We start from the raw sequence: 22,033 nt of genomic DNA, 5'->3' as shown, positions 1-22,033 counted from the left end.
CTTGATTTTGATATTTTTGTTTCAATTTTGGTTCCTTAACAACAATATAGCGTCTCGTATGATGACAAACCGTACTTAGCCCACTTAAGCCCCCTCTATTTAAGCAGTTCAACGACTTGAGGTAAATTGCGGAAAATATTAACGATTGTTAATATTGTTCTTGTAGATTCAGGCCATCTTTCCACCGAACTTAAAAAAAAAATCAACTATATGTTTCACCTGAACTGCGCTAACATTATTAAAATTTCATTATATGCGGCTTAAAATTTAAATACCCCCTTGGCATATACCAAACCATATTGCTCAATTTTGATGTTCCGTCAAATATTATTAGCTATATAGAGCATTTAGCCATGCCCACATAGTTTTATACGATTGATGAAACAAAACAAACAAAGAGGATAGTCGTTCATATTGCTATATTTTGATATTCCGTCGAATATTACTAGCTAGAAAGAACGCCCAGCTATGCCCACATAATTTATATAGTTAATGAATTTATTTTCCACTTGACTGGTTTATTTTAACTCTTGCTTTTCTTGGATTTGGTCTAAAAAACGGTTTTAGCGAAGAAGGTCAAATAAATAGAAACTTAATAAGATGTAAGAGAAAATCCATACTATTGGTCAATTTTGATATTCTGTTGAATAATTCTGAGTAACTAAGACTGTCAGCCCTGCCCACATAATTTTATCCGATTAATCAATCAATTTCCTAACAGATTGGCTTATTTTAGTGCTCCGTTTTATTTGAGGTCAACAACAATTTCCACTAAATTAATTATTGTACTGCCGTGTAACCTCATATTTTCTACATATTTAGAAATAGTACTGTAACATTGCGCGTCATAAGTCAGAGGCACCGATTTTTTTTTAAATAATCTGTTTTATTCACCTTTGGCATGCATTATTTGTTGAAAAATTTAGAAAGAAGAAAAGGAAACACTAACTGCAACAATTGAACATGCTTGGAGCGAGATTTCCCCGAGCTACCTGGACACCCTGTATCGTTCTATGAAGGACCGGATATATGTATGAAGTTGAGGCAGTACTCATTCCTGAAATTGTTTTTTTTTTTCTTTTTCTAATAAATCTAAGATTTACAATATCTAAAAATTAAATTTTAATATAAGTTACTTTTATCTGAAAAATTAGTTTTAGTACGTTATTTAACACAGCTTTAAGAAACTTTCTAAAAAAAATATTTTGCCAAATTACCCTACTTTTTTGAATAATTTAGTTAAACAATCATAAAATAACCAAAGTTCTTTAAAAATAAAAAGTTATAATTAAAATTTTAATACAAGGATGCGTCTAAACTATTGACGAGCAGTAAATACATAGATCGAACATAGAAAACTGAATCCTAGGGTCTTCGGCATCCATAGCCAGCCAGAAATATATAGTGTATGCCTTTTTCGTTTTCAGAGTTTTCATGCTGGTTTGAATTCTGTTTTCTGTTGTGTCACCAGTATATTTAAATGTATGGGTGCACACGCGTTCACGGTGGAACCAAAATTTGATTTTGGTTTTGGTTTGAGTCTTCAACTGATAAACAGATCTGACCGCCAAAAAATAAATGAAGAATGGGCAGGGTCGACGACATAGTGAATTTAATAAACGCTCTCAAGCAAAGCGGAATTTAATAGATAAAAGACGTGTTTTGATGCAATTTTTGTTTCGCAAGAATGGATTGTCGTCCTTCAGAGCTACAATCCTTGTTACACTTTGCCCCTAGCGAAATATATTTCACGTTTTGCAGGGAAAACTGTTTTCGGATCTGAGTCCTATGCTAAAATGGTATTTTTATACCCGATACTCAGAAGGAATCGTTTCCGACCCCATAAAGTATATATATTCTCGATCAGCATCAATAGCCGAGTCGATTGAGCCATGTCTGTCTGTCCGTCCGTCCGTCTGTCCGTCCCCTTCAGCGCCTAATGCTCAAAGACTATAAGAGCTAGAGCAACGATGTTTTGGATCCAGACTTCTGTGATATGTCACTGCTACAAAAATATTTCAAAACTTCGCCCCGCCCACTTCCGCCACAACAAAGGACGAAAATCTGTGGCATCCACAATTTTAAAGATACGATTATCGCAGAATCGTAGAGAAAGACCATATCTTTTAGACTGCAGAATCTGAATTGGATCGTATTATTATTATAGCCAGCATCAAGAAAACAATTTCATTTTTTCACACACGTAGCATAGCTGGCTTTGCTTAGAGTAAAACATTAGCGCCTAGATCTCAGAGACTATAAAAGCTAGAGCAACCAAATTTGGTATTCACACTCCTAATATATCGGACCGAGACGAGTTTATTTCAAAATTTCGCCACACCCCCTTCCGCCCCCGCAAAGGATGCAAATCTGGGGATATTGACAAATCTCAGAGACTATTAAGGCTAGAGTAACCATAATTGTGGCGTCTGCCGGAGGAGACTCATACTGACCTAAGTCAGTAGAGTTGCGGTGTCCGCAGCAACTCACAACGTTCCCCCTCGTTTTTACTTCTTTAACCTCTTGTGCTATCCGCCCCTGCACATCTTTATGTACCGGTGGGTACACAAAGTTCTGCCAATTTGGCCAGGGGTCCCAGCACTCTGTCCATGAATCGATGGGATTGCGCCAGATTACTCCGGAGATGATTCACGTCCCAGAGCACTGGGAACTCCTGGGCAGCAGTCAGAGATGACGGCCATCAGGTTACGATCCAACCGGCGTCGGTGGATCTCGGCGATCACCTGCGATAAACTATCGTTCATCGCATCGCTTCCCATCACCTGATGCGTTCCCAAGGCCTGTAAAATAAATGTTAATAAATTATATGACATATTTATTATTATATTATATTTATAAACTTACCACTTTCATGTGGAGAAAGCTGAAATTAGAGCCATCCAGATTGAATCCTGCGATGGCCAGCACTTTCCACTTGTTGGTTTTTGTTTATTCCAAATGGCGTATGCAAGTCCGATGGGGCAACAGAATGGACAACCCGGACATGCCCAAATGGCGTATGCAAGTCCGAAGAGCCAACAGAATGGACAACCCGGACATGCATTTGCGTACGAAGCTGGGAATAGTGTGGGACAACCCATAGATCTCTCGCTGCATCCTCCACCGGCGCACCAGTGGATGCCTCCGCAATGGCCACATAGTTCTCTATGACAATGTAAGTAATCCACAAATAATCTCTTTTATTCAACTTTCTAATCCACTTGCAACATCCATCCAGCTCCTTGCAACGCCATCACCATCATCGGCCCAATCACATGGATGGCCCATCGCCGAAGCGGAGATCAACGATTAACCAACCCGTGCAACTGGTGGTTTCCTCCTCTGCTGCCTCTCATGGCAATGACAAAGTAAGTAATCTTTTTAGGTTGATCTTTTATTCATCTTTCTAATCTTTCTTTCAACAGCTACAACAACAGTGTGACGGCGCTTCGGCCGGGGTATTGCTCGTCGCGCCGGGTTCCACAGAAATTTGTTTGATCTCTGGGTGTGGTAGCTGAAAGAGAGTCTCGTGGTTCAAGAATAAGGCGGGGCTTGAGCGGTAACAAAAGAGATAGAGTTATTTTTATTGTTCTTAAAAGGTAGAAAGTTTGGTAGGTGCGCGGGTTTTTCTTCTGGCTCTTCCTTCAGGGTCGTCCTTCGGGTTGGCCGCCCGTGGCGGATGGTTGCGTGCCGTCCTGGTAGCCGTCCAATGCGCTCTCCAACCAGACGATTGAGTTTTTTTTTCTTCCAAAAACCACTCAACTCTCGCTAGCGTGTCGTTGGTGCCCGGGTACTTGGGCTGCTCCTCTGGACCCTTTTGCGTCCCTCGGCCGCTCGATCTCCTCGACGCCTCGGCGTCTTTGGATCCGTGAAGCTGAACCGGGCCGGTTTTGAAATAAAAATAAGGCGTCACGGCGGTCCTCTTTTGCCGTATCCACTGCGCCAATAGCCGGTCCTATGCGGATGAAATTATCCCCCTTCTCCATCTTACCTAGCTTGGAAAAACTAACGCCGGATTAACTCAAGACTTTCTCGTTTCTGAAGCACTTAGATTAAAATATATATTTTTTTCTGATAAAAGAAAACGAATGCTCGGGTCGAGCGCCAAAACGGGAAGAGACCGAAGCCAAGCCCCTTCAACATGCTAGAACCTCCGGGCCCTCTCATAGAACAAGGGAAATGCCAGAGAAAGTTGACAATCTAGGCTGTTAAATCTATCACCCTTTCCTATGCCCCTTTTCGTGACCTCCCAAACCCAGCCCATAGAGGGTGTATGCTCTGCCACGGCCATTACGGTGCCGACCACTAGATGGCGCTGCGAACTAGCTCTCTCGGCTGATTCAAGCGTTACACACTATCACTGCATGATTTTTTCCAAAAGGTGCATAGTGCTGGTCTCAGAGCATGCAGAATCTGTCCTGTAATTAATGAAGAATGTTTTAATTACCCTTCAGACATGATTTAGTCGTAGTTCACAGCCAAGTCTTCACTCTCCTCAACGAATGGAATGATCGTCCCACAGCACATTGGGCCAGGCAGCCGAAATAAATAAATACGAAAAATTAGGTTGGAGACTTGAAACTAGGTACTGTTGATTGTGTTGATATACATATGTATGTATGTATGTATATAAGAACTGAGATATCCTACCTCGCCCACCCCTACCGCCGATATAACGTGCAATTTTTACTAGTTTTTTTGTTGGGTAATACAGTTCTATTAATTTATTAATAGTTATGTAAGACATTCAAAATGCATGTCATTAAATTGTTATATTTCTACATCATTTTGGCACACTCCTTTCGATTTAAAATTCGAAGTTCATTATTCTTTTTTACTTGTTTCTTCGTCTTTCTCCGTGACTGAGTTAAATGCAGTTGCTAAAATATCAAGCTCACAACTGTGGAAGCATTTCTATTGATATACATCCAAGTATCGAGCAGGGTTTTTTTTTTCAAATTCAGCCATACGGACACCTTGAGTCCTTAAGTCCATGGCTTCTAAATTTGAATAAAAAGCAACCACGGAGTTGGTATTCAATAAAAAAAATTTCTTTTTGCAGGCATTTGCCACGGTAAATTAAGTAGCGAATGTACCGACTATAAAAATTGTATCGGCTTATTTAATAGCATTAGCCGTATGGAGATTTTAATCATTTATCAACTTTTTAAGAAAGAGAAGCGCTAGAAACAGTAAAGGCTTACCAAGTGACCGAACAAAATTATCAAATGTATTATCAAAATTGCCAAGCAATTCCATATTAGGAAAGACAGGATTTACAGAGCAAGCAACCTGGAAAAACCCCTGGAAAATGAAAAACATGGAATTTAGATCAATTGGCTGCCAATTGAGCTCATTTTGATTACACGTAAATCAAAATCTTAGGGGAAAAAGGGTCACCTGAAACCTCACGCCTTAAGGCAGGTGATCATAGAGTAGTGTAAAACTTTCGCTGCAATAAGACAAGCTATTGTACTCTTTATTTATTATTTCACTTTGGGCAGTTCCATTCTCCATTATAATGTAGCTCTCTTGATAAGCTCTACAATTGGTGCTAAGGTCGATTTTGAACAACTATTCGCGGCGATAATTCAGACTCAGATATCAGCAAAAGTTGAGGCAGTATATGTCTGAAAAATGTTGTGCATTGATGTCTCTTTAAATTGGTTATCATTTTAGGCAAATGTGATTTGTTTATATATTTTTATATATTTAATTTAGGTCTCTCTCTAATAAAACTCAAACAATTTACCGTTAACCGACATTCAGAAAATTTTCTGGGATCTTTTTATACCCGATACTCAAAATGAGTATTGGGGTATATTAGATTTGTGGTAAAAGTGGATGTGTGTAACGTCCAGAAGGAATCGTTTCCGACCCCATAAAGTATATATATTCTTGATCAGCATCAATAGCCGAGTCGATTGAGCCATGTCTGTCTGTCCGTCTGTCCGTCCGTCCGTCTGTCCGTCTGTCCGTCCCCTTCAGCGCCTAATGCTCAAAGACTATAAGAGCTAGAGCAACGATGTTTTGGATCCAGACTTCTGTGATATGTCACTGCTACAAAAATATTTCAAAACTTCGCCCCGCCCACTTCCGCCCCCACAAAGGACGAAAATCTGTGGCATCCACAATTTTAAAGAAAGAGAAAACAGAAAACGCAGAATCGTAGAGGATGTCTATATCTTTTAGAGTGCATCTGAACCAGATCGTATAATTATTATAGCCAGAATCAAGAAAACAATTTCATTCGTCGGTTTGGTCGGTTTTGCCAATTGCAAAATATGAGTTCAAGGATCTCAGAACCTATAAAAGCTAGAGCAACCTAATTTGGTATCCACACTCCTGTGATATCGGACCTTGACCGTTTTGTGTCCAAATTTCGCCACACCCCCTTCCGCCCCCGCAAAGGATGAAAATCTGGGGCATCCACAAATCTCAGAGACTATTAAGGCTAGAGTAACCAAATTTGGTATCCGCACTTCTGTTAGATCTCACTATGAAACGTATATCTTAGAATTTGAGAATAATTGTCCTTCAATTGACCACCTGCGAATTGCATTTATATAGACTGTAATCAATGGCAATTAAAGCCAACTTCGTCGAAGGTAACAGCCAAAGCCATGGCCGATCGAACAGGTTTGGTTTAGCACTGACCTTGCCCAACAAGACAAGACGTCATCAACGTAATTTCGCGTGCTCCTGGTGCAATTTTCTCTGTTATCTGAAACCAGTTTAGCTGCAAAAGCAAAGAACATTCTGTAGCTTTGAATTCCCCCTCTGTGACGTCACCGCAGCTCATTGAACTTATCCAGCAGAAGATCTCGCGAAAAGTGCATGTGGTCTCGCTCACTCTCTCTTTCTCTCTCTCCATCCGCTGAGAGGGAACCTTTAACTGCATAGCATCGCTCTCCTCTCTCTGTATAAGCACAACCTTAAAACCGAAATGGACTTTATTATTCACCCTCCTAGAGGAACGGAACGTCATCTCATGGAAGATTCCCATGCCAAGGGTCTGGCAGCTTCGTTTTCTTGTTCAGCTCCACACTCGTACATACAGGTTCTTAATTTTAATATATATTTTTTTTTTTTGTATCGAGAGTTCTGTTCAGAGGGGCATAAAACGTTTTGTTCTGAACGATCTTTTGGTCAGTTTCCACTTGGAACTTGGCTTGAGCTCACTAGAAGCAAGCGTGATAAGCGGCAATACCAGAAGTACAATACAAGTACAAATATACATACGTGCATGCCATATATGTATGCATAGTACATATATGTACATACATAATAACAAAAAGTGTATCAGATATTCCATTACCTGGTAATGAAAGTGGAGATTCCACACCGTGTGGTTATAAATCGGGTGTTGACTCTGAGGCCATTATAAATAGAGTCTAGTGATTATTTACAATTATGTATAAGTGTATATTATCCAGCACTCTGTTGAGTTGAGCATTTGCTGTAATCAATTGCCAGTGCGGGGCCAATTACCGACTCCAACTAAAGGAGTTCATTAACACTTGAGCCGCGGATCTGTGAGATGGGGGCGACTGCATACGGGCTGTCGTTGGTGGGAGTGGGTTAAGTGTCACTGGGGCATTTTAGTGTTAATGTTAGTAGACGTCTTGAAATGCATGTGAGCCATGTAATTAGTTGCAATTTGTTGATGATCTTTTAAATATTGGCACGGATACTTTGCACATCTCCAGATATTCACATACATACATATAAATATGTATGTGTGTGCACTTTGAGATTTCTGTGGTGTGGCATCATCACCTGTGGGGTACGTGCTGGGGTCGGTCGCATCGCTGTCATCGGCGTGTTGACGTTGCACCGACCCCACCGACCTGATTAGCAAACACAGCGGTGGGCTGGCCGGCTTATCAGGGCCTGGTCGAATATATTGGGGAAAACGTAATCGTTCGGTTCGAGGTTCAGTTCCAGGGGACAGGGGCATCAGAGCAACGGAGCAGCTCCATCCGGCGATAATCGCTCGTTTGACAGTCGCTCTGCTGTCTCTTTTCCGCTATCGCAGCTCTGGGGTGTTCTTTGTTGTTCTGTTCGGCTCTGTGTACTGTTTATACTTAATATTCAATGGAATGGTCCCCATACATGTGTAACGACAAACAACACTTTGCATGAGACTGGGAACATTTGGCCTGATTCAAGTTTCCAACTTGAAGTCGAGCGGATCGCGGTAGAACAAACGTTTAAATGGTAAAGGAAAAGCCCACCCCACGCCCATAATTCTTACAAAATAATGAATCATAATTGGAAAGTTGAAGTTGGGAGCTCGGAGTTCGGAGTTCGGAGTTCGGATGGGGTATGAGGGAGAGCTGAAATGTCAAAGTTGATTGAAAATTCCCATATGTGGCTAACCATGAGACACGTGAGGCTAATTGCATTCAAATACAATGTTATGTGGCCTAAGCCAGAGCTTGACGTTTGTATAATTTTTGTTTCTGTTGCTGGTGTTGTGACTCCCGTGTGGAAACTGCTTGTAGAGGTTTCGAGACCTTGAGACAATTTAATAGCTAAATTAGAATTAAGCTTTACGCTTTGCCGCTTTCTTATTTTTTAGACGAGCAGTACTAGAACCCGAGCCATGCCTGCCGTCGAGCACAAACTAAACGTCTCCGAGGAAGAGGTTCCTGAGCACATCCGTCGCATTGCCAACGAACAGGGCGAGTGCCCAAAGACCAAGAAACAAACCATCGAACAGTTTCGTAGCTATATTTTGGGTGGGTCGACGCCCAGATTCCTCAGATTCCTCAGATTCCTCCTCTAGACTAAGATCAATTTTCCTTCAGAGCGGAACGAATGCCAGCCACATCGTAACGATGACCAATATCTGGAGAAGTTTTTACGTGCACGGTACTGGAAGATCGAAAATAGCTATCGATTGGTAAGTTGTTTAACTGTTAAGTAAAAATCTAACGAATGATTATCTAAGCCAAATTATATTTTACAGCTCTGCAGCTATTATAAATTTCGTGAACACAACAAAGGCTACTACGAGAAGGTTCGTCCCCTAGATCTGCGTCATTTGGGCGATTCAGACATCCTGACAGTGACGCCATATCGCGATCAGCACGGCCACCGCATACTCATCTATCGATTCGGAATTTGGCGACCCAATCGCGTCACGGTCGATGATATTTTTAGGGCCACCATTGTCCTGCAGGAGCTGGGTAGCCTAGAGCCAATCTCTCAGATTATGGGAGGAGTGGGAATCTTTGATCTCAAGGATCTAGGCCTGGAACATATACTCCATCTGAGTCCCAGTGTAGCACAGAAGATGATTGCTCTGTTGGTGGTAAGAACCAGATCAGGACCATAAATGGGGCCATAAATGATGGATATGAAATTATTTTCGTTGTTATTGAAGACCTCCATGCCAATTCGTACTTCTGCCCTGCATATTGTGAACCAGAATTGGGTCTTCAATGCGGGGTTCAAGATGTTCAAGCCCTTCCTTAATTCTGCCATGAGAGAGCGGCTCTACATCCATGGCAGTGATATGAGATCCCTGCACAAGCACATCGCTCCCGAGCATCTGCCCAAGCGGTAAGTCTACCTAAATTTCTTTAACTCGTGATACTCTTGGCTATAGCTCTTACGTCTCTTTCGTGTGCCCCTTAGATATGGTGGATTGCATGAGGATTACTCTTACACGCTCTGGTTGGACATGCTGAAAGATCAATGCACTGGTAGCAGTGTCCAAAAGGATATGGAGCAGTTGGGCTTTATTTTCGACTAGGACGCGATGATGATGGTTTCCTTATTAATATTATTACAGCTGGAGTCTGTACCTATACAGAAAATTGAAGCATGGATATTGAAAATAAGGATAATGTAGGCTTTCCCAGTTCTCAGTCCTTCCTGTAGTTTAAGAATGAAAACTCGAAATAAAATCTCCTAGCTCTTTCATAGCTCGTTTGAGGTTATGTGGAGGACACAACAATTTGAGGTCGGAGCTGACATAAATTTTAATGCTTCGCACATTTGCCGGCCTCACAAACGCAAGAATACACCCGGCCACATCGTAGAGTGGTCACATCAAAGGCCGATGACAATAACAATCTGGCCCGGCATAACCAAATCAAATGAGCAAACGAGCCCACAAGCTGAATTTGTTCCGGTCAAGGAAGCTCCAACTCCAGCTACAGCTCCAGTTCCCGCCACGCCACGCCATACAACGCCTCGCCACGCCACAGATGACATGTTCGTTTTATGTGTTTTCTATGCAAAATCACTGTAGGTGCGGGAAGGAGACAGCTGGCTGGCGTGGACTGTTCCCGTTATGGTAATTGAGTGTTGGACAACGCATAAAATGCAGTCGGCGACCATAAATATGTTTGCACTCGTAGCCAGGACCCGCGGCATGCTGTGGGTGTGTGAGGGGGACGGGATGGGCAGAAGGGAAAGTATGTGTGATTCCTCTGACCGTTACAAATATGTTTGATATTTTTTATTGAATCCCGTTGTCTTGCCCTACCCCTGCTGACACCCACACACCCCCACAGGAAGTTGTTGCCGTCTGTGTCTGTGCCAGGGCTCACAAACAAACAGTAAAAAAGTTTCGCTCTCCCTCACTCGTTCAGACCTGCCCTTTGGTCAATGATAGTGAAATTGATTTTGCTGCTAACGCGGAGAGAGGCCTGAGGGGGCTGAGGGGTCCATAATCTGTATGTGTGTGTGGGTGTGTGTTTGTGCGTATAAAAGGCAGCGACATTTGTGCGATTAAAGCGACAAGATTAAAAAATTTATTGCGCAAATATTTATGGGGGGACAGTAGCAGTCGGAAGAAAAAAAAACGACCACCCACACACACACAGACACACAGAAAAAGCACATATCCCATAGCCTACATTTTGGGAGGCACGACCAATGTCCCGTTATTAGTTGGCTTCTGGTAACACGTGTGAGTGTGTGTGCGTATCTCCCTCCGTGTCTCGCCTTACATGTGAGTCAGGACTGAACTGGACATAATTTATGGCTTGCAAACTGAATTTATTCGAATTTTATTGAAAAATAAAGAAAGTGGAGAAGGACGGAGCCCTAAGGAAATCCTCAACTCCAACATATGGCACACAGAACTGTCACTATACGATGCACCACACCACAGACGGATGTGGACGGACACACTCTGGTTGGCAGTGATGGACGCCGATAAATGTGTACATATTTCCGAAGGACTTTCGACAGTGCACTCTGAAGGGACACTGCACATACACTTTTCGCATGCAGATAATTAGGTATACTTCTGCATATGGCCATATCTCCAAGAGTGCTAATCATTACATATCTCGTATACGAGTCGCTAACAACGTCATAACAAAGAAATATCTTTCGCTGATGGTCAACCTGCTCACCACTAAAGATGATGACCAGCAGACAGGCAGGCCTTATGCAGGTGCTTTCATTATCTATGACTTAATTGCCCAATAAATGATAATTCAATAGATGCATGTACCGATTGAGAAAAGATCTCCAAACCCTATAGGCGAAGGTCAATTATTATTCTGTTGTCGTATATCCGAAAACGACAGACCGACATCTTTGTCGTATGTACATATATGTGTATATATTAATAATGGACGTTTAAATAGCATAGGTTTATGTTTTATGTTCTATAATAAACAACGAGATTCGTTCCCTTTAAGAACTTGCCAATTACAATTTACACTTCCCTTCCGAAATTAACCATATTATTCAGACAACACATTTGTGGGCGTTGCCGCAGCTGTCAACAGCCCACTGCACTGTCGCACTCACATTCGTTGACATCTGACAGAACGTACGCGTACCTGACCTTCAATTCTTCCCGAAGAGTGTCCAAGAGAGTGACAGAGAGAGAGAGATAGGGCGAATAGAGGGGTGTAACGCAACCCTAAACATATAATTGCTTCCTAATGATCTGGCAAGGGCAGCAACCCCTCGCTCACACCCCTGAGTCCCCAGATGCCTTGGGTTGCCTTGGGTAGCCTTGGGTCGTGGTATCGTGGCTTATCACCAAAAGCAGTTTATCATTCAGCGATTGGCAGGCACGAAGCCGGACCAAAACAATGGGGGCAAATAAATTATGTCCAACGATTTGTAAACAGACATAAACTGGTCCTTTTGATTTCATAAATAAAGTCCGGAGCAGAATAATTGAAATATTTGCTGTCAATTTGTTGACTCCGTGCGTCTTTCCGCCTGAGGTGAAGGTGTAAACAGAATAAATGGTGGCTCGTTATGACCCTGGTTACCGCAGACACCACGGATACTACCACAGATCACAGGACACCCACGACCTCGAACGCTGCCTGTTTGCTCAGAGAAGGACTGGCCCGACCTCCCAAGTTGATAAATGGATGGCAAATTTATTTTCCTCTTGCTGCCATTGACCCGTGTGTGACCAAGAAAATCATTGTGGATTGTGGATTATCCAAAATTGAGACATTAAGAGGGATAGACATCTGGATATGTTGACAAATAAGAGATAGAAAATCCTTTGAGATTCTCTATCAATGGTTAAAAACAAGGAGCTACTGGAGAAAGATTTAACTTTAATTCGTGGAGTAAATCGATGGACCAATATGAATGCTTTGCTTTTCCAACGATAAAAAGTCATCACATGTTCATTTCACTTTTCGAAATTTGTAGGATCTACATCAATATTCAACAGTTGTTATTACACGGTTCCATCAGGCTGTTCAGAACCCGTACTGCACAGTTAGAAATATATAATAAATAATATTGAAGGAAATACCATCCTTTAGGACGTAGACAGCATGTTTTAGCAGGCATAGGCCTCAAACACTTGTATCCCATAGAGACAAGGTCTGTTCTGCGCGGCTCTGATCCTTCTGCTCTTGCACATGTCATTAAACCCGAGCGAAGACCGTTGAAGAGGAAATTTTTCATTGCCTGGCACCGACCCCCAGGGCGGGCTGCACTCACGCAGAGATGTGCAGTGCAACGAAAGGGGGCATCGATATGGGTATGCGGCGAGGGATATTAAGAGTGGTGAGAAAGAGAAGTGCGGCAAGGCACATGTCAACGCTTTGCCCATTTGTGTTGTACGGTGTTTTATTTCCAATCGATTTTCTGTTGATTTACCGGAAATTATTTGTGATAAAACACGACTTTACTTCATGCTTAAAGTGCACTGCACTCCAAGCGATGATCTAAAACCGCAGCCGCCACACACTGGGAGAAAATATCGTCTTTATATCGTATGAAGTAGATTATAAATGTGGATGCATGGAATGTAATTTCTATGAATAGGAATATTGCGGTTGTACAAGACGGAGGAGCCCCCAAAGTGCAGGACGAGGTCAAAAAACCAATGTGTACCAATATCATCAAAGATATTGTATTCAATTTCCTCAGTGCAGTGGGCAGGGCAGACATGCTGCATGGTGGCAGGGTGGCAGGGACAACCAGACCGCCTGGCACAGTCAATCACATCAGGACCAAGAATAAGCGTCTTTTTTCTGTAAGTCGTACGAGTAATGCTGCCTAATCCGCCGTAATAAACATTGTCAATTGCGTTCCTGGTGCTGGGACTCATGTGAGCGGGCCACGAGATGCGGGAGTCCGCATAATCATCATCAACAATTGAAATGCAATTGAAAGGAATCAAATATTTGCACTTGGATTTGAATTCCAGGGACCGACAACGCCGCAACACGAATCGGCGGAATCGAATCGATTGCAAATGAGCAGAGATGGAAATATATCATTGCATACTTTCCCGCATGAGGGTTAAAGGCAAATAGTGGCGGGAGATGGAGATTGGAAAGTGGAGATTGGAGAAAACTTGGCTAGCACGTGGCTGACTCCGTCCGCGCACTGCTCTGACTCGCTCCGAGTTGGTTATTAAAAGTATTTTTAATTGGCCTCAGATAAATATTTGCACACCTTTAACCCTTTTTAATATGCCCAAGTGCTGCCACAGAGCAGGAGCAGGAGCAGGAGCAAGAGTAGTCCTAGCCGCCTTTTTCTCCTTCTCTCCCTCTGAAAAAATCTCTTCTTATATGAATATGTATATGTATGGTCTGTCTTCCTCGTGGTCCTGCTCATACGTACCCCAGTTTTCGTCAGAAATCAGCGCAGACAGCCAAATGGAGCATTCAGAGGATAATTCGATTGTGTTCAATTTAATTTTGACAAGCTTCAGTGAAGACTAGTACTCAACCACCTCCCACCCACCAAACTTGATTTGATTTTGTTTTATGTTTTTCCTGCTGGCAGAAGAGAAGCATGTTTTATGCCTCCTTGCCCTCCCACTCGCACTCCCACTCCTACTTCCTTTCCCATCCGCCCTTTCCCAATTTTTTCTCGACACAACAATTGCGTGGAGAATGGGTGTGATAGGGGGGAATAAGAAGCTGCGGGTCTGATGGTCTGATGGTCTGATGGTCCGAAGGGGGAAGATAACCCAGTTACAGAAGCAGCCAAATGAAAGTTTTTGTGGTCACTTTTGTGGCTTACAAGTTAACCAAATACGAGAATAGTTCTCAAGCTTTTGGCCCGTTTGGGGAAATGAGTTTCGGTTATTGAAAATTCGTATGCGAGAAAAAGAAAAATCAAATAAAGTGAGGATTTCTGAAATGTTTTTATTAAATGTATACATTTTGTTGTACGGAAAGACTTAACCAAATACATGCAGTCTCAAGCATTTCTCTATAATGCAATGTTTACAGCAAATTGTATGTTTATTTATGTTGCAAAAAGAGTTAACAAGTGCGGGGTTAACAAGTCTCATAAATAATAACCGGTTACATTTTGTATAAAGGTTTTCAGTTGAACATTTGATTTATGAAAATCATGCGCCGGTATTTCGAGTCCAGTATATGGAGAAATTCGAATCACGATAGAGGCGAAATCGCCTAGTCCCTTAAGAAAGGGAGATTTTCGATGCTTCCCCAAATCCCAAATGTGTAAATTGATGGGAAATGGTTTTATATCGATATTTTAACTAAGTTTCGTACATCCGTTCGAGGTAATAATAAGTTCACATCTGCCTGATACTTAAATAAATCGTATATATTTATAATAATAAAATAACGTTTCGAAAATGTATCGTGACTTAAATAGCCACCATTTTTGAAAGTCCACTCTTTCTGCTCCTTCCGGGCGGCCCTTCAAGCAAAATTGAACTTGTTGCACAAACAAAAGAGAATCCCAGCTCGCAATCCCAGCTCATATCTCACAACAATATTATATCACGGAAATCTGTTTGGCCAACGTAGACAAAACATTTGCACAAAACAAAAAAAAACAGGTCCAAATTAAAATAAAACATGAAAAACTCATGTCCAAGATGGGAGGATGGGACGATGGGGATGGAGGTGCGGATGCGGATGCGCAGGGCGGAGGGCGGAGGAGGACAGAAGAAGGCTGGTAAGGTATCCGGGGCCATTTCTGCTGGCTCAGCAAGTAAATGCACCTGTGCACTCTGAAATCCTTTACACAGAGCAAACAGATATACAAACACACAGATACTCTCACACACACACAACATTACGTGTATCCATGGAGAAAGAGAGAGAGAGAGAGAGAGAGAGACGCGTATTATATACGAGCCAAAACAAATCGAGCGACTTATCAGGGCTAAAACATCTCGCATTGACTTATGCACTGGAAAATGGAACAATGGATGGGACCACAGCCCCTCGGCTCTTCCAGTCCGGACCAATTGAGCGCCAACCAAACGATGGCCAGCCAAATGGGACTGGAAACGATGACGCTCCGCTCCGTCGCGGCGACGGCCAGCGGAAGCGGCTATGTAGGAATGTGTGTGTAGAGAGAGGGCCATAAGTATGTATGTACATAGATACTCGTAGATATGGCCAAGTGGGCGGAGCCGAGGCAGCATAATGTGTATATGTATCTATGTAAGCTCGACTGTATATGTGTGTGTGCCATTTTTTATGCGCTCCATGGCAATTCAAAAACGCCTACTTCAGAGAACAGACCCACAACAGCGCAGCTATTCCACCACCAAAATTGACCCCAGCCAGAGGCATCGGCAGGGCAGCAGCAGGGGAGAATGCGGATGGAGTCGCTGAAGGGAGGCGGGACGGGGGACACACGAAACCAAACCCAAATGAGAGAAAGAGAGCAAGCCGAACTTTATTCTCCTGCACAGTGGGCCGAATGTTGGATTCAAAGTTCAAGCTTCGATTCTAAGGCAAAGGCATCCTCCCCAACAAAATGAATATTTTTGATACCCTATGCATCATCGGGAACGTTTAATTTCCTGTTGAACCGCCAAAATGTCCACCATGCGAAAAAATATTTAAAGTCAATAAAAGCACATTTCCATATATGTACTTTTGTCGCGAACTTATTTTATAAATTTATTGAGAGCTAACTGATTAATCGACGGGCATATAATTGGATGAACTTTAAGACTTCACTTTTTCGGTATAGTCTATTTATTTCTTTACTATTATCTTCTAAAATAACATTTATTCTTGATGAAGGTGTTTCCTCAAATCTGTCTAGTATATTGAACTATAACACCCATAACCGGACCTATAACAAACAATAGCAAAGGCTTTTATATTTAATAACTTGGAAAATTGACACTGAATATTTCATATAAAAATTTACACGAATAGTCCTAACCAATTTGCCGAGTTTTGTAATTATGTACCCCAACATCAAAAACCGCATTCGTTCTTGGAAAAGTAACGTCAGGTCGCGTTTTGGCTTATATCTTTAAAACCGTACTTTTGTGTTGTTGTCATTATTTGTTCTTGGTAAGTATAGCTCTAATTGGTATTCAAATAAACCATTATTTTTTTACGTTTTGTCGTACGAATGAAACGTAACGCCAGAATAGAAGTGCCCATTTGCAGTGACTGGAGAATAGTGTCCCATAGAGTCAATTTTCTGCGATGCGAAAGCAGTTTTCTGCGCTTCTGTCCCCACTGTGCACAGCACCGAGATGCGGAGCTTTCTCAGTTTGCTTTTCTTTCTCTCCGCTTGGTTGGTGCTCTGGCTCTCGTGGATTTCTGGTTGTTGGTGTTGTTTCTGCTGCTGCTGTCGACAAGTGTGCGGTGGCGGCAGGGCGAGCTTTTCGCCACACGTTCCGTACCATTTCCAATTCCAGTTCCAGCAGGAGTCAAACGAGCCACCAGCGAATGGCGTTCGAGCTGCCGATGTAGCTGTTGTCGTGGTCGTCGCATTCGGTTTTTGCATTTCGTGTCTCTTAGCTTTACCGTTACACACTACACTCGTACATGTATATAAAATTGAGGCGCTGCGCGCGTCGCGGCCATTCCTCGGCCCAGGGCCACCCTTCAGTCATCAGCCAGACCGAGAGCCAGAGCCAGACTCATTCGCCACCGTTAACTCTTTGAAATTGGACGCAGTGGGCGGCAGAACGCGTTCGCGAAAAAATCCAAAATAAATTCCAAGTGAGCAATAGAAAGAGAAAGTAAGAGAGAGAGCGAGAGAGAGAGCAGGCAGACAGATAATGCCAAAAAGATAGTGCCCAAAGTGATCAACACTCGAAAAGCGAGGAAAATTTAAGGAAGAAGAAAGATTAAAGAAAAACTTCGGCCCGACACGGTACGAGTATCCGAGTGCTAAGTGCGAGTGGCCCCCGAAAGCCCCGATAGTTGTCCTAGTTGACCCTGCCCCGACCCTCGCATGTGAGACCGGCCGGTCGCGGTCGATCCAATGAAAATGGAAGATCCCACTATAGCCGATACGTACGTGCAGGAGTTCGATCTGCACCACCTGGAGGTGCCGGTTGCCGGCAGCAGCAGCAGCAGCAGCAACGCCAACGGCAACGGCAACGCGAACAACAGCGCGGCTGTGGCCGCCGCCATCGGGCACGTGAAACGGGAGGATCACAGTCCGCCGCAGCCTGTGGCGGTCAAGTGGACCACTGTGCATGGGGAGCCACCGGTCCCCGACGAGGTGGTGCCGGAGCCCCTGGCCCTGGCTGTCCCAGAGCCAGCCGTTGCCGAGGAGCTGTCACCATCGCCGCACATCAAGCTCCGCTCCTTCTCGGGCCACCAGTGGCACATAGATGAGCGGCGGCTGCAACCCCTCTCGCCACCCCCAGAGCAGTACGGCCCGATGCCCGGCCAGGCGATATTGGTCAACACATCCTCCTCTTCGGCTGCCGGAGTGCCAGGCGGCGTGCCCTCCACCCCGCCGGAGACTCCGCCCGTTGTGGGCTCGCCGACGGGCAGCAGTAGCTGTAGGAAGGAGGCTGCGCCAGTGGTCAGTGCCGGACTGAGCCACGAAATGATGTGGCTGACCAACTCCATACGTGCTGACCAGCAGCCCCTCGATCTGCGGCCGCTGCCCTATCCCGGCTCCCAGGAAGAGGCCGAGGAGTGGGATCGCCAGCGGGACTACGCCCTGCAGGCGGCCGCCGCCCACCATCACCACCACGGACAGCCGCTGATGCAGAGCCAACACCATCCGCACTCCCATCCGCACCCATATCCGCACGGCCATCCCCACGCGCATCCTCACCCGCTCCCGCACCCGCACCCGCACCAGGTCGTGCTCCAGCAGGCCAAGTATCCGCATCACCACTTCCACAACCTCGACCTGGCCCCCATCAACATGCACTCGAACCCACACGCCCACTCCCACACGGCAACGTACGCGGCAGCCTCCGGCTCGGTCACGCCCACCTGCCTGCCCCAGGTTCCGAGCAACATCAGCAGCGGCAGCAGCAGCGTGGGAGGGGGTTGCGTGCTCACCCGAGCGGCCCTCCAGCCCTGCCGACCCATGTCGGCCAGCTCGACGAGATCCTCGAACAACATGTCGCCCAGGACCTGCTCGGGAGCGTACAGCACCGCCACGCTGGAGGACTGCATCAACGACGACATGCTGACCACGCTGACGGTGCGGGAGCTGAACAAGCGACTTCACGGCTGCCCCCGCGAGGAGGTGGTGCGTCTGAAGCAGAAGCGGCGCACCCTGAAGAACCGCGGCTACGCCCAGAACTGCCGCTCCAAGCGCCTCCACCAACGCCACGAGCTGGAGAAGGCCAACCGCCAGCTCAACCAGGACCTGCACCGTCTCAAGCATGAGTACTCGCGCGTGTGCCAGGAGCGGGACGCGCTCATGCAGCGTCTCCAAAGGATCGGTGCTGCCGGAGGAGGTGGTCCGCCTGCAGCTGGCGACAGCCAGAGCTCGCCAGAGTTCTACCTATGACGCCAGCTGGCGGCAGCCACCTCGTCCTCCTCAACAACCTCGCATCGCGGCCACCAGTGGGCCGCCCAGCAGCTGGCCAACTGAATGGCTAAATGGAACTGATTCCAAAAGGTATTTTCCCCCAGGAGTTTTCTTCTATCTAGTTTTTGTGGCCATAAGCCTAACCCAATTCCCTCTTTTTTAGGATTGTGACAATAAATTCCGTTACCATTTAAGTTTGAGATCTTTTAAAGCTATAGATAGAGAAAGAGAGAGAGGTCAGGGAGAGTGGGCATGTTTGGACGGTTGCTGATTATCAGCCTGACTATAGGCAAAAATTGATTATTGAATTTGAAAAAAAAAAACGCATTTGTATAGAGAACAAACATTGTATAAAGACGAAAAGCAAAATCAAAATCAAATAGAAATCGAAAAAGGGAAGAGTAGAGAATCATTTGCAGGTTCTGATTACCGATCGCTACATTGTATTACGATTAAAAATTACAATTACAAATTACGAGTTAGGAACACACGCTTATTTGTTGATTAGTTCTAGCCTTAGTTTCCCCCCTAATATTAAGCGAGCAGGAGCGAATAGATATCATAACTGATGAAATAAGGGTAGCTGTAATGTTGATCTTAAAGGCCGCGATTCTGTTTTTTCTTTCCTCTTCGTTCCACCGCCCTGAGCCATACACATACTAAACAAAGGTTGTATTACGGTTAAATACTTCAAGTACTTGTACTGACAAATTACCACACTCGAAGCCGAATCTGTAAAAAGTGAAACTGAAGCAAAACGAAACAAATCAAAACTAAACTGAACTAAACTGAACTAAACTGAACAAACAAGTCCTATACGATGTAATAATGAAAACGGAGAAAGAGCTCATTGCAGACGATAATGTAAATACACACCCACACACCGATTTAAATAAAACGAAGATACAACGCCAATTCTGTACATTTAAGTTTTTTTGGGAAACATTCGAGTGTCTCTCTTTGTGAAATGTCAAGAACAGGACGAATACTGAATACCGAATACCGAATACTGAATGCAAGAAATTATAAATAAATTAAAATTAAAGAAACATTGTGAGTAGTCGATAAGTGTGCATAAATCAAGTTAGTAATAAATCTAATTTAAAAAAATTACAATCCCAAGTGTACTTTTCCTGGGTACATAGTACATATGTATGTACTCACATAGGTACTCACAATTCATAGTGAGTAAGCCTAATAGGAGCAGGTCGCAATTGATTGAATTTATGGCAGGGTTCCTAAATTCTGGAAACGGGGAGCCGGGTCTAGTCAGAATGAAGAGGTGGGCCTCCACTAAATCTATTTGGATATGATACGAAAAGCAATAAAGGATGGACAGTCATACGCAAAACTTCTAATTATATGGTAAAGTTCCGAACAAAGCACGCTTCGATCAGCCATAATGTACACACTTGAAACATCCGGATAGACGGGGGTAGACAGCCGTAGCCGTCTCTTATCATGTACGTATGTACAAGTGTACAATTTAGTGACACCATGCTTACTTGTTCGGCATCAAATTTGAATAGTTGTTCCTTTCATGTTCCATTTGATTTAAAAAGCAAACTAGACTCTAGTCAGGTGGAATCTTACTATATTCTAACAACAGTAAAAAACGTGGTTGCTGAGTTTAACCAGGACCCCGCCCCTGATGAATCATCTTTGATCATTAATTTCAGTACCAACTATACTTAAAAGAACAGTACGGAACACAATTTGTGGATACTAATTCTTATCACAGTTTTACTTGGGTACAATATCACAGTGCAACGTCAGCCCAAGTAAAAATAGATCAGTCCGAATCTTTATAAATATACGCATATCTGTCTTTACTGAACAGATGTCTTGTGTCTTTGACAGTACTGGAATCGTAAGTGTCCGCCCCACAAACGGCTTTCGCCGGATCCGAAATCGTACGACTTACTTATTTACCAGTATAATAAAGTGCTCGTTACATGATACATAACTTGTCCGATCTTCATTTATTGCCCCACATCGGGCTTTTTTCTTTTTCTGCTGAAAAACCCTTTGGCTCGATCTCAGCTTGCACCCTTAGTAGAGGCGATCGCGAACACCCTCTCATTTTCACAGAACTGCATACGCTGTGTGGTCTGTCGGCATTGATAAAGCGGGCCAGAATCAACATAAACAAATCCAGTCCAATCCAATCTCCGGAGTCCGGAGTGGCCCAAGCTACGAGTACTATCAACAAACAGGGGTCGCGTAACGGCGCATGCAGGAGCAGAAGGAGGCGATGCCGATGCCGATGCCGATGCAGATGCCTATGTTTATGCCGATGGAGCTGCAGCATCGAATTACAATCATCAACATGAAGATCAACAACATCAGAAGCGGTCCCAAAGAGGGGACCGAGACCACCGCCTTTGACTCTGACTCTGGCTCTGGTCCTAGCTCTGGTTCTGGTTCTGGTTCTGGTTCTGGCTCTGGCTCTGAGTCGCAGTCCAAGGGCCCATCAGGCGGCGTAATTCGGTAAAGAGTCGATCCGGCCATCAGATCGGTTTTGGATCTGGATGTGGGTATGGATCAGTGTTGGCCCTTGTAATTTTTCATTAATAAAACTCTAGTTTTTCAAGTTTGTTTGTTTTCATGGCATTTCAGATTTGGCTCTGATTGAGGTCCGGGCTGGGGTTCGGGCGTCTTTTAGCGCTCTGGGTCTTGAATTTATTTATTATTTGGATTATATGAGTTTCCTGTCTTCTCCTCCTCCTCCTCCTCCTCCTCCCCCTCCTTCTCCTCAGAAGCGATGGCGGTCGTCTTTGAGCCCTCGAATGAGCAATGAGCAATGAGACTGAGACGACCACAA

General features: G+C 44.1%; 2 protein-coding genes across 3 annotated transcripts; both read left to right on the top strand.

Moving 5' to 3' along the window:
• Positions 1–7,268: 7,268 nt before the first annotated feature.
• On the top strand, positions 7,269–9,935 carry LOC6597968 (alpha-tocopherol transfer protein). 2 transcript variants are annotated; one of them, XM_026987434.1, is made up of 6 exons: positions 7,269–7,321; positions 8,585–8,744; positions 8,814–8,908; positions 8,975–9,319; positions 9,392–9,570; positions 9,646–9,935. In XM_026987434.1, the coding sequence occupies exons 2-6, from the start codon at positions 8,609–8,611 to the stop codon at positions 9,761–9,763; spliced, it is 873 nt and encodes a 290-aa protein (XP_026843235.1). In that variant the 5' UTR covers positions 7,269–7,321; positions 8,585–8,608; the 3' UTR covers positions 9,764–9,935. The 2 variants fall into 2 exon arrangements, with proteins under 2 accessions (XP_026843235.1, XP_026843234.1); XM_026987433.1 differs by lacking the exon at positions 7,269–7,321 and adding an exon at positions 8,141–8,220.
• A 7,239-nt stretch (positions 9,936–17,174) lies between these two features.
• Positions 17,175–19,403, top strand: LOC6597937 (transcription factor MafB). The gene has a single exon (XM_002023136.2). The coding sequence runs from the start codon at positions 17,689–17,691 to the stop codon at positions 19,186–19,188; it is 1,500 nt and encodes a 499-aa protein (XP_002023172.2). The 5' UTR covers positions 17,175–17,688; the 3' UTR covers positions 19,189–19,403.
• Positions 19,404–22,033: the final 2,630 nt, after the last annotated feature.

The sequence above is a fragment of the Drosophila persimilis genome, unplaced genomic scaffold (assembly GCF_003286085.1).
Source record: "Drosophila persimilis strain 14011-0111.01,24,50 unplaced genomic scaffold, DperRS2 tig00000124-arrow-pilon, whole genome shotgun sequence".
Lineage (NCBI taxonomy): Eukaryota > Metazoa > Arthropoda > Insecta > Diptera > Drosophilidae > Drosophila > Drosophila persimilis.
This window is presented reverse-complemented; position numbering and strand designations above follow the sequence as displayed.

What these genes read in the sequence shown, in the direction of transcription:
- LOC6597968 (XM_026987433.1), top strand. An exon ending in AGATGATTGCTCTGTTGGTG is followed by an intron (nt 9,320 to 9,391) that starts GTAAGAACCAGA and finishes TTGTTATTGAAG; the next exon opens with ACCTCCATGCCAATTCGTAC. An exon ending in CCCGAGCATCTGCCCAAGCG is followed by an intron (nt 9,571 to 9,645) that starts GTAAGTCTACCT and finishes TGTGCCCCTTAG; the next exon opens with ATATGGTGGATTGCATGAGG.
- LOC6597937 (XM_002023136.2), top strand. Translation starts at nt 17,689, where the DNA reads ATGAAAATGGAAGATCCCACTATAGCCGATACGTACGTGCAGGAGTTC.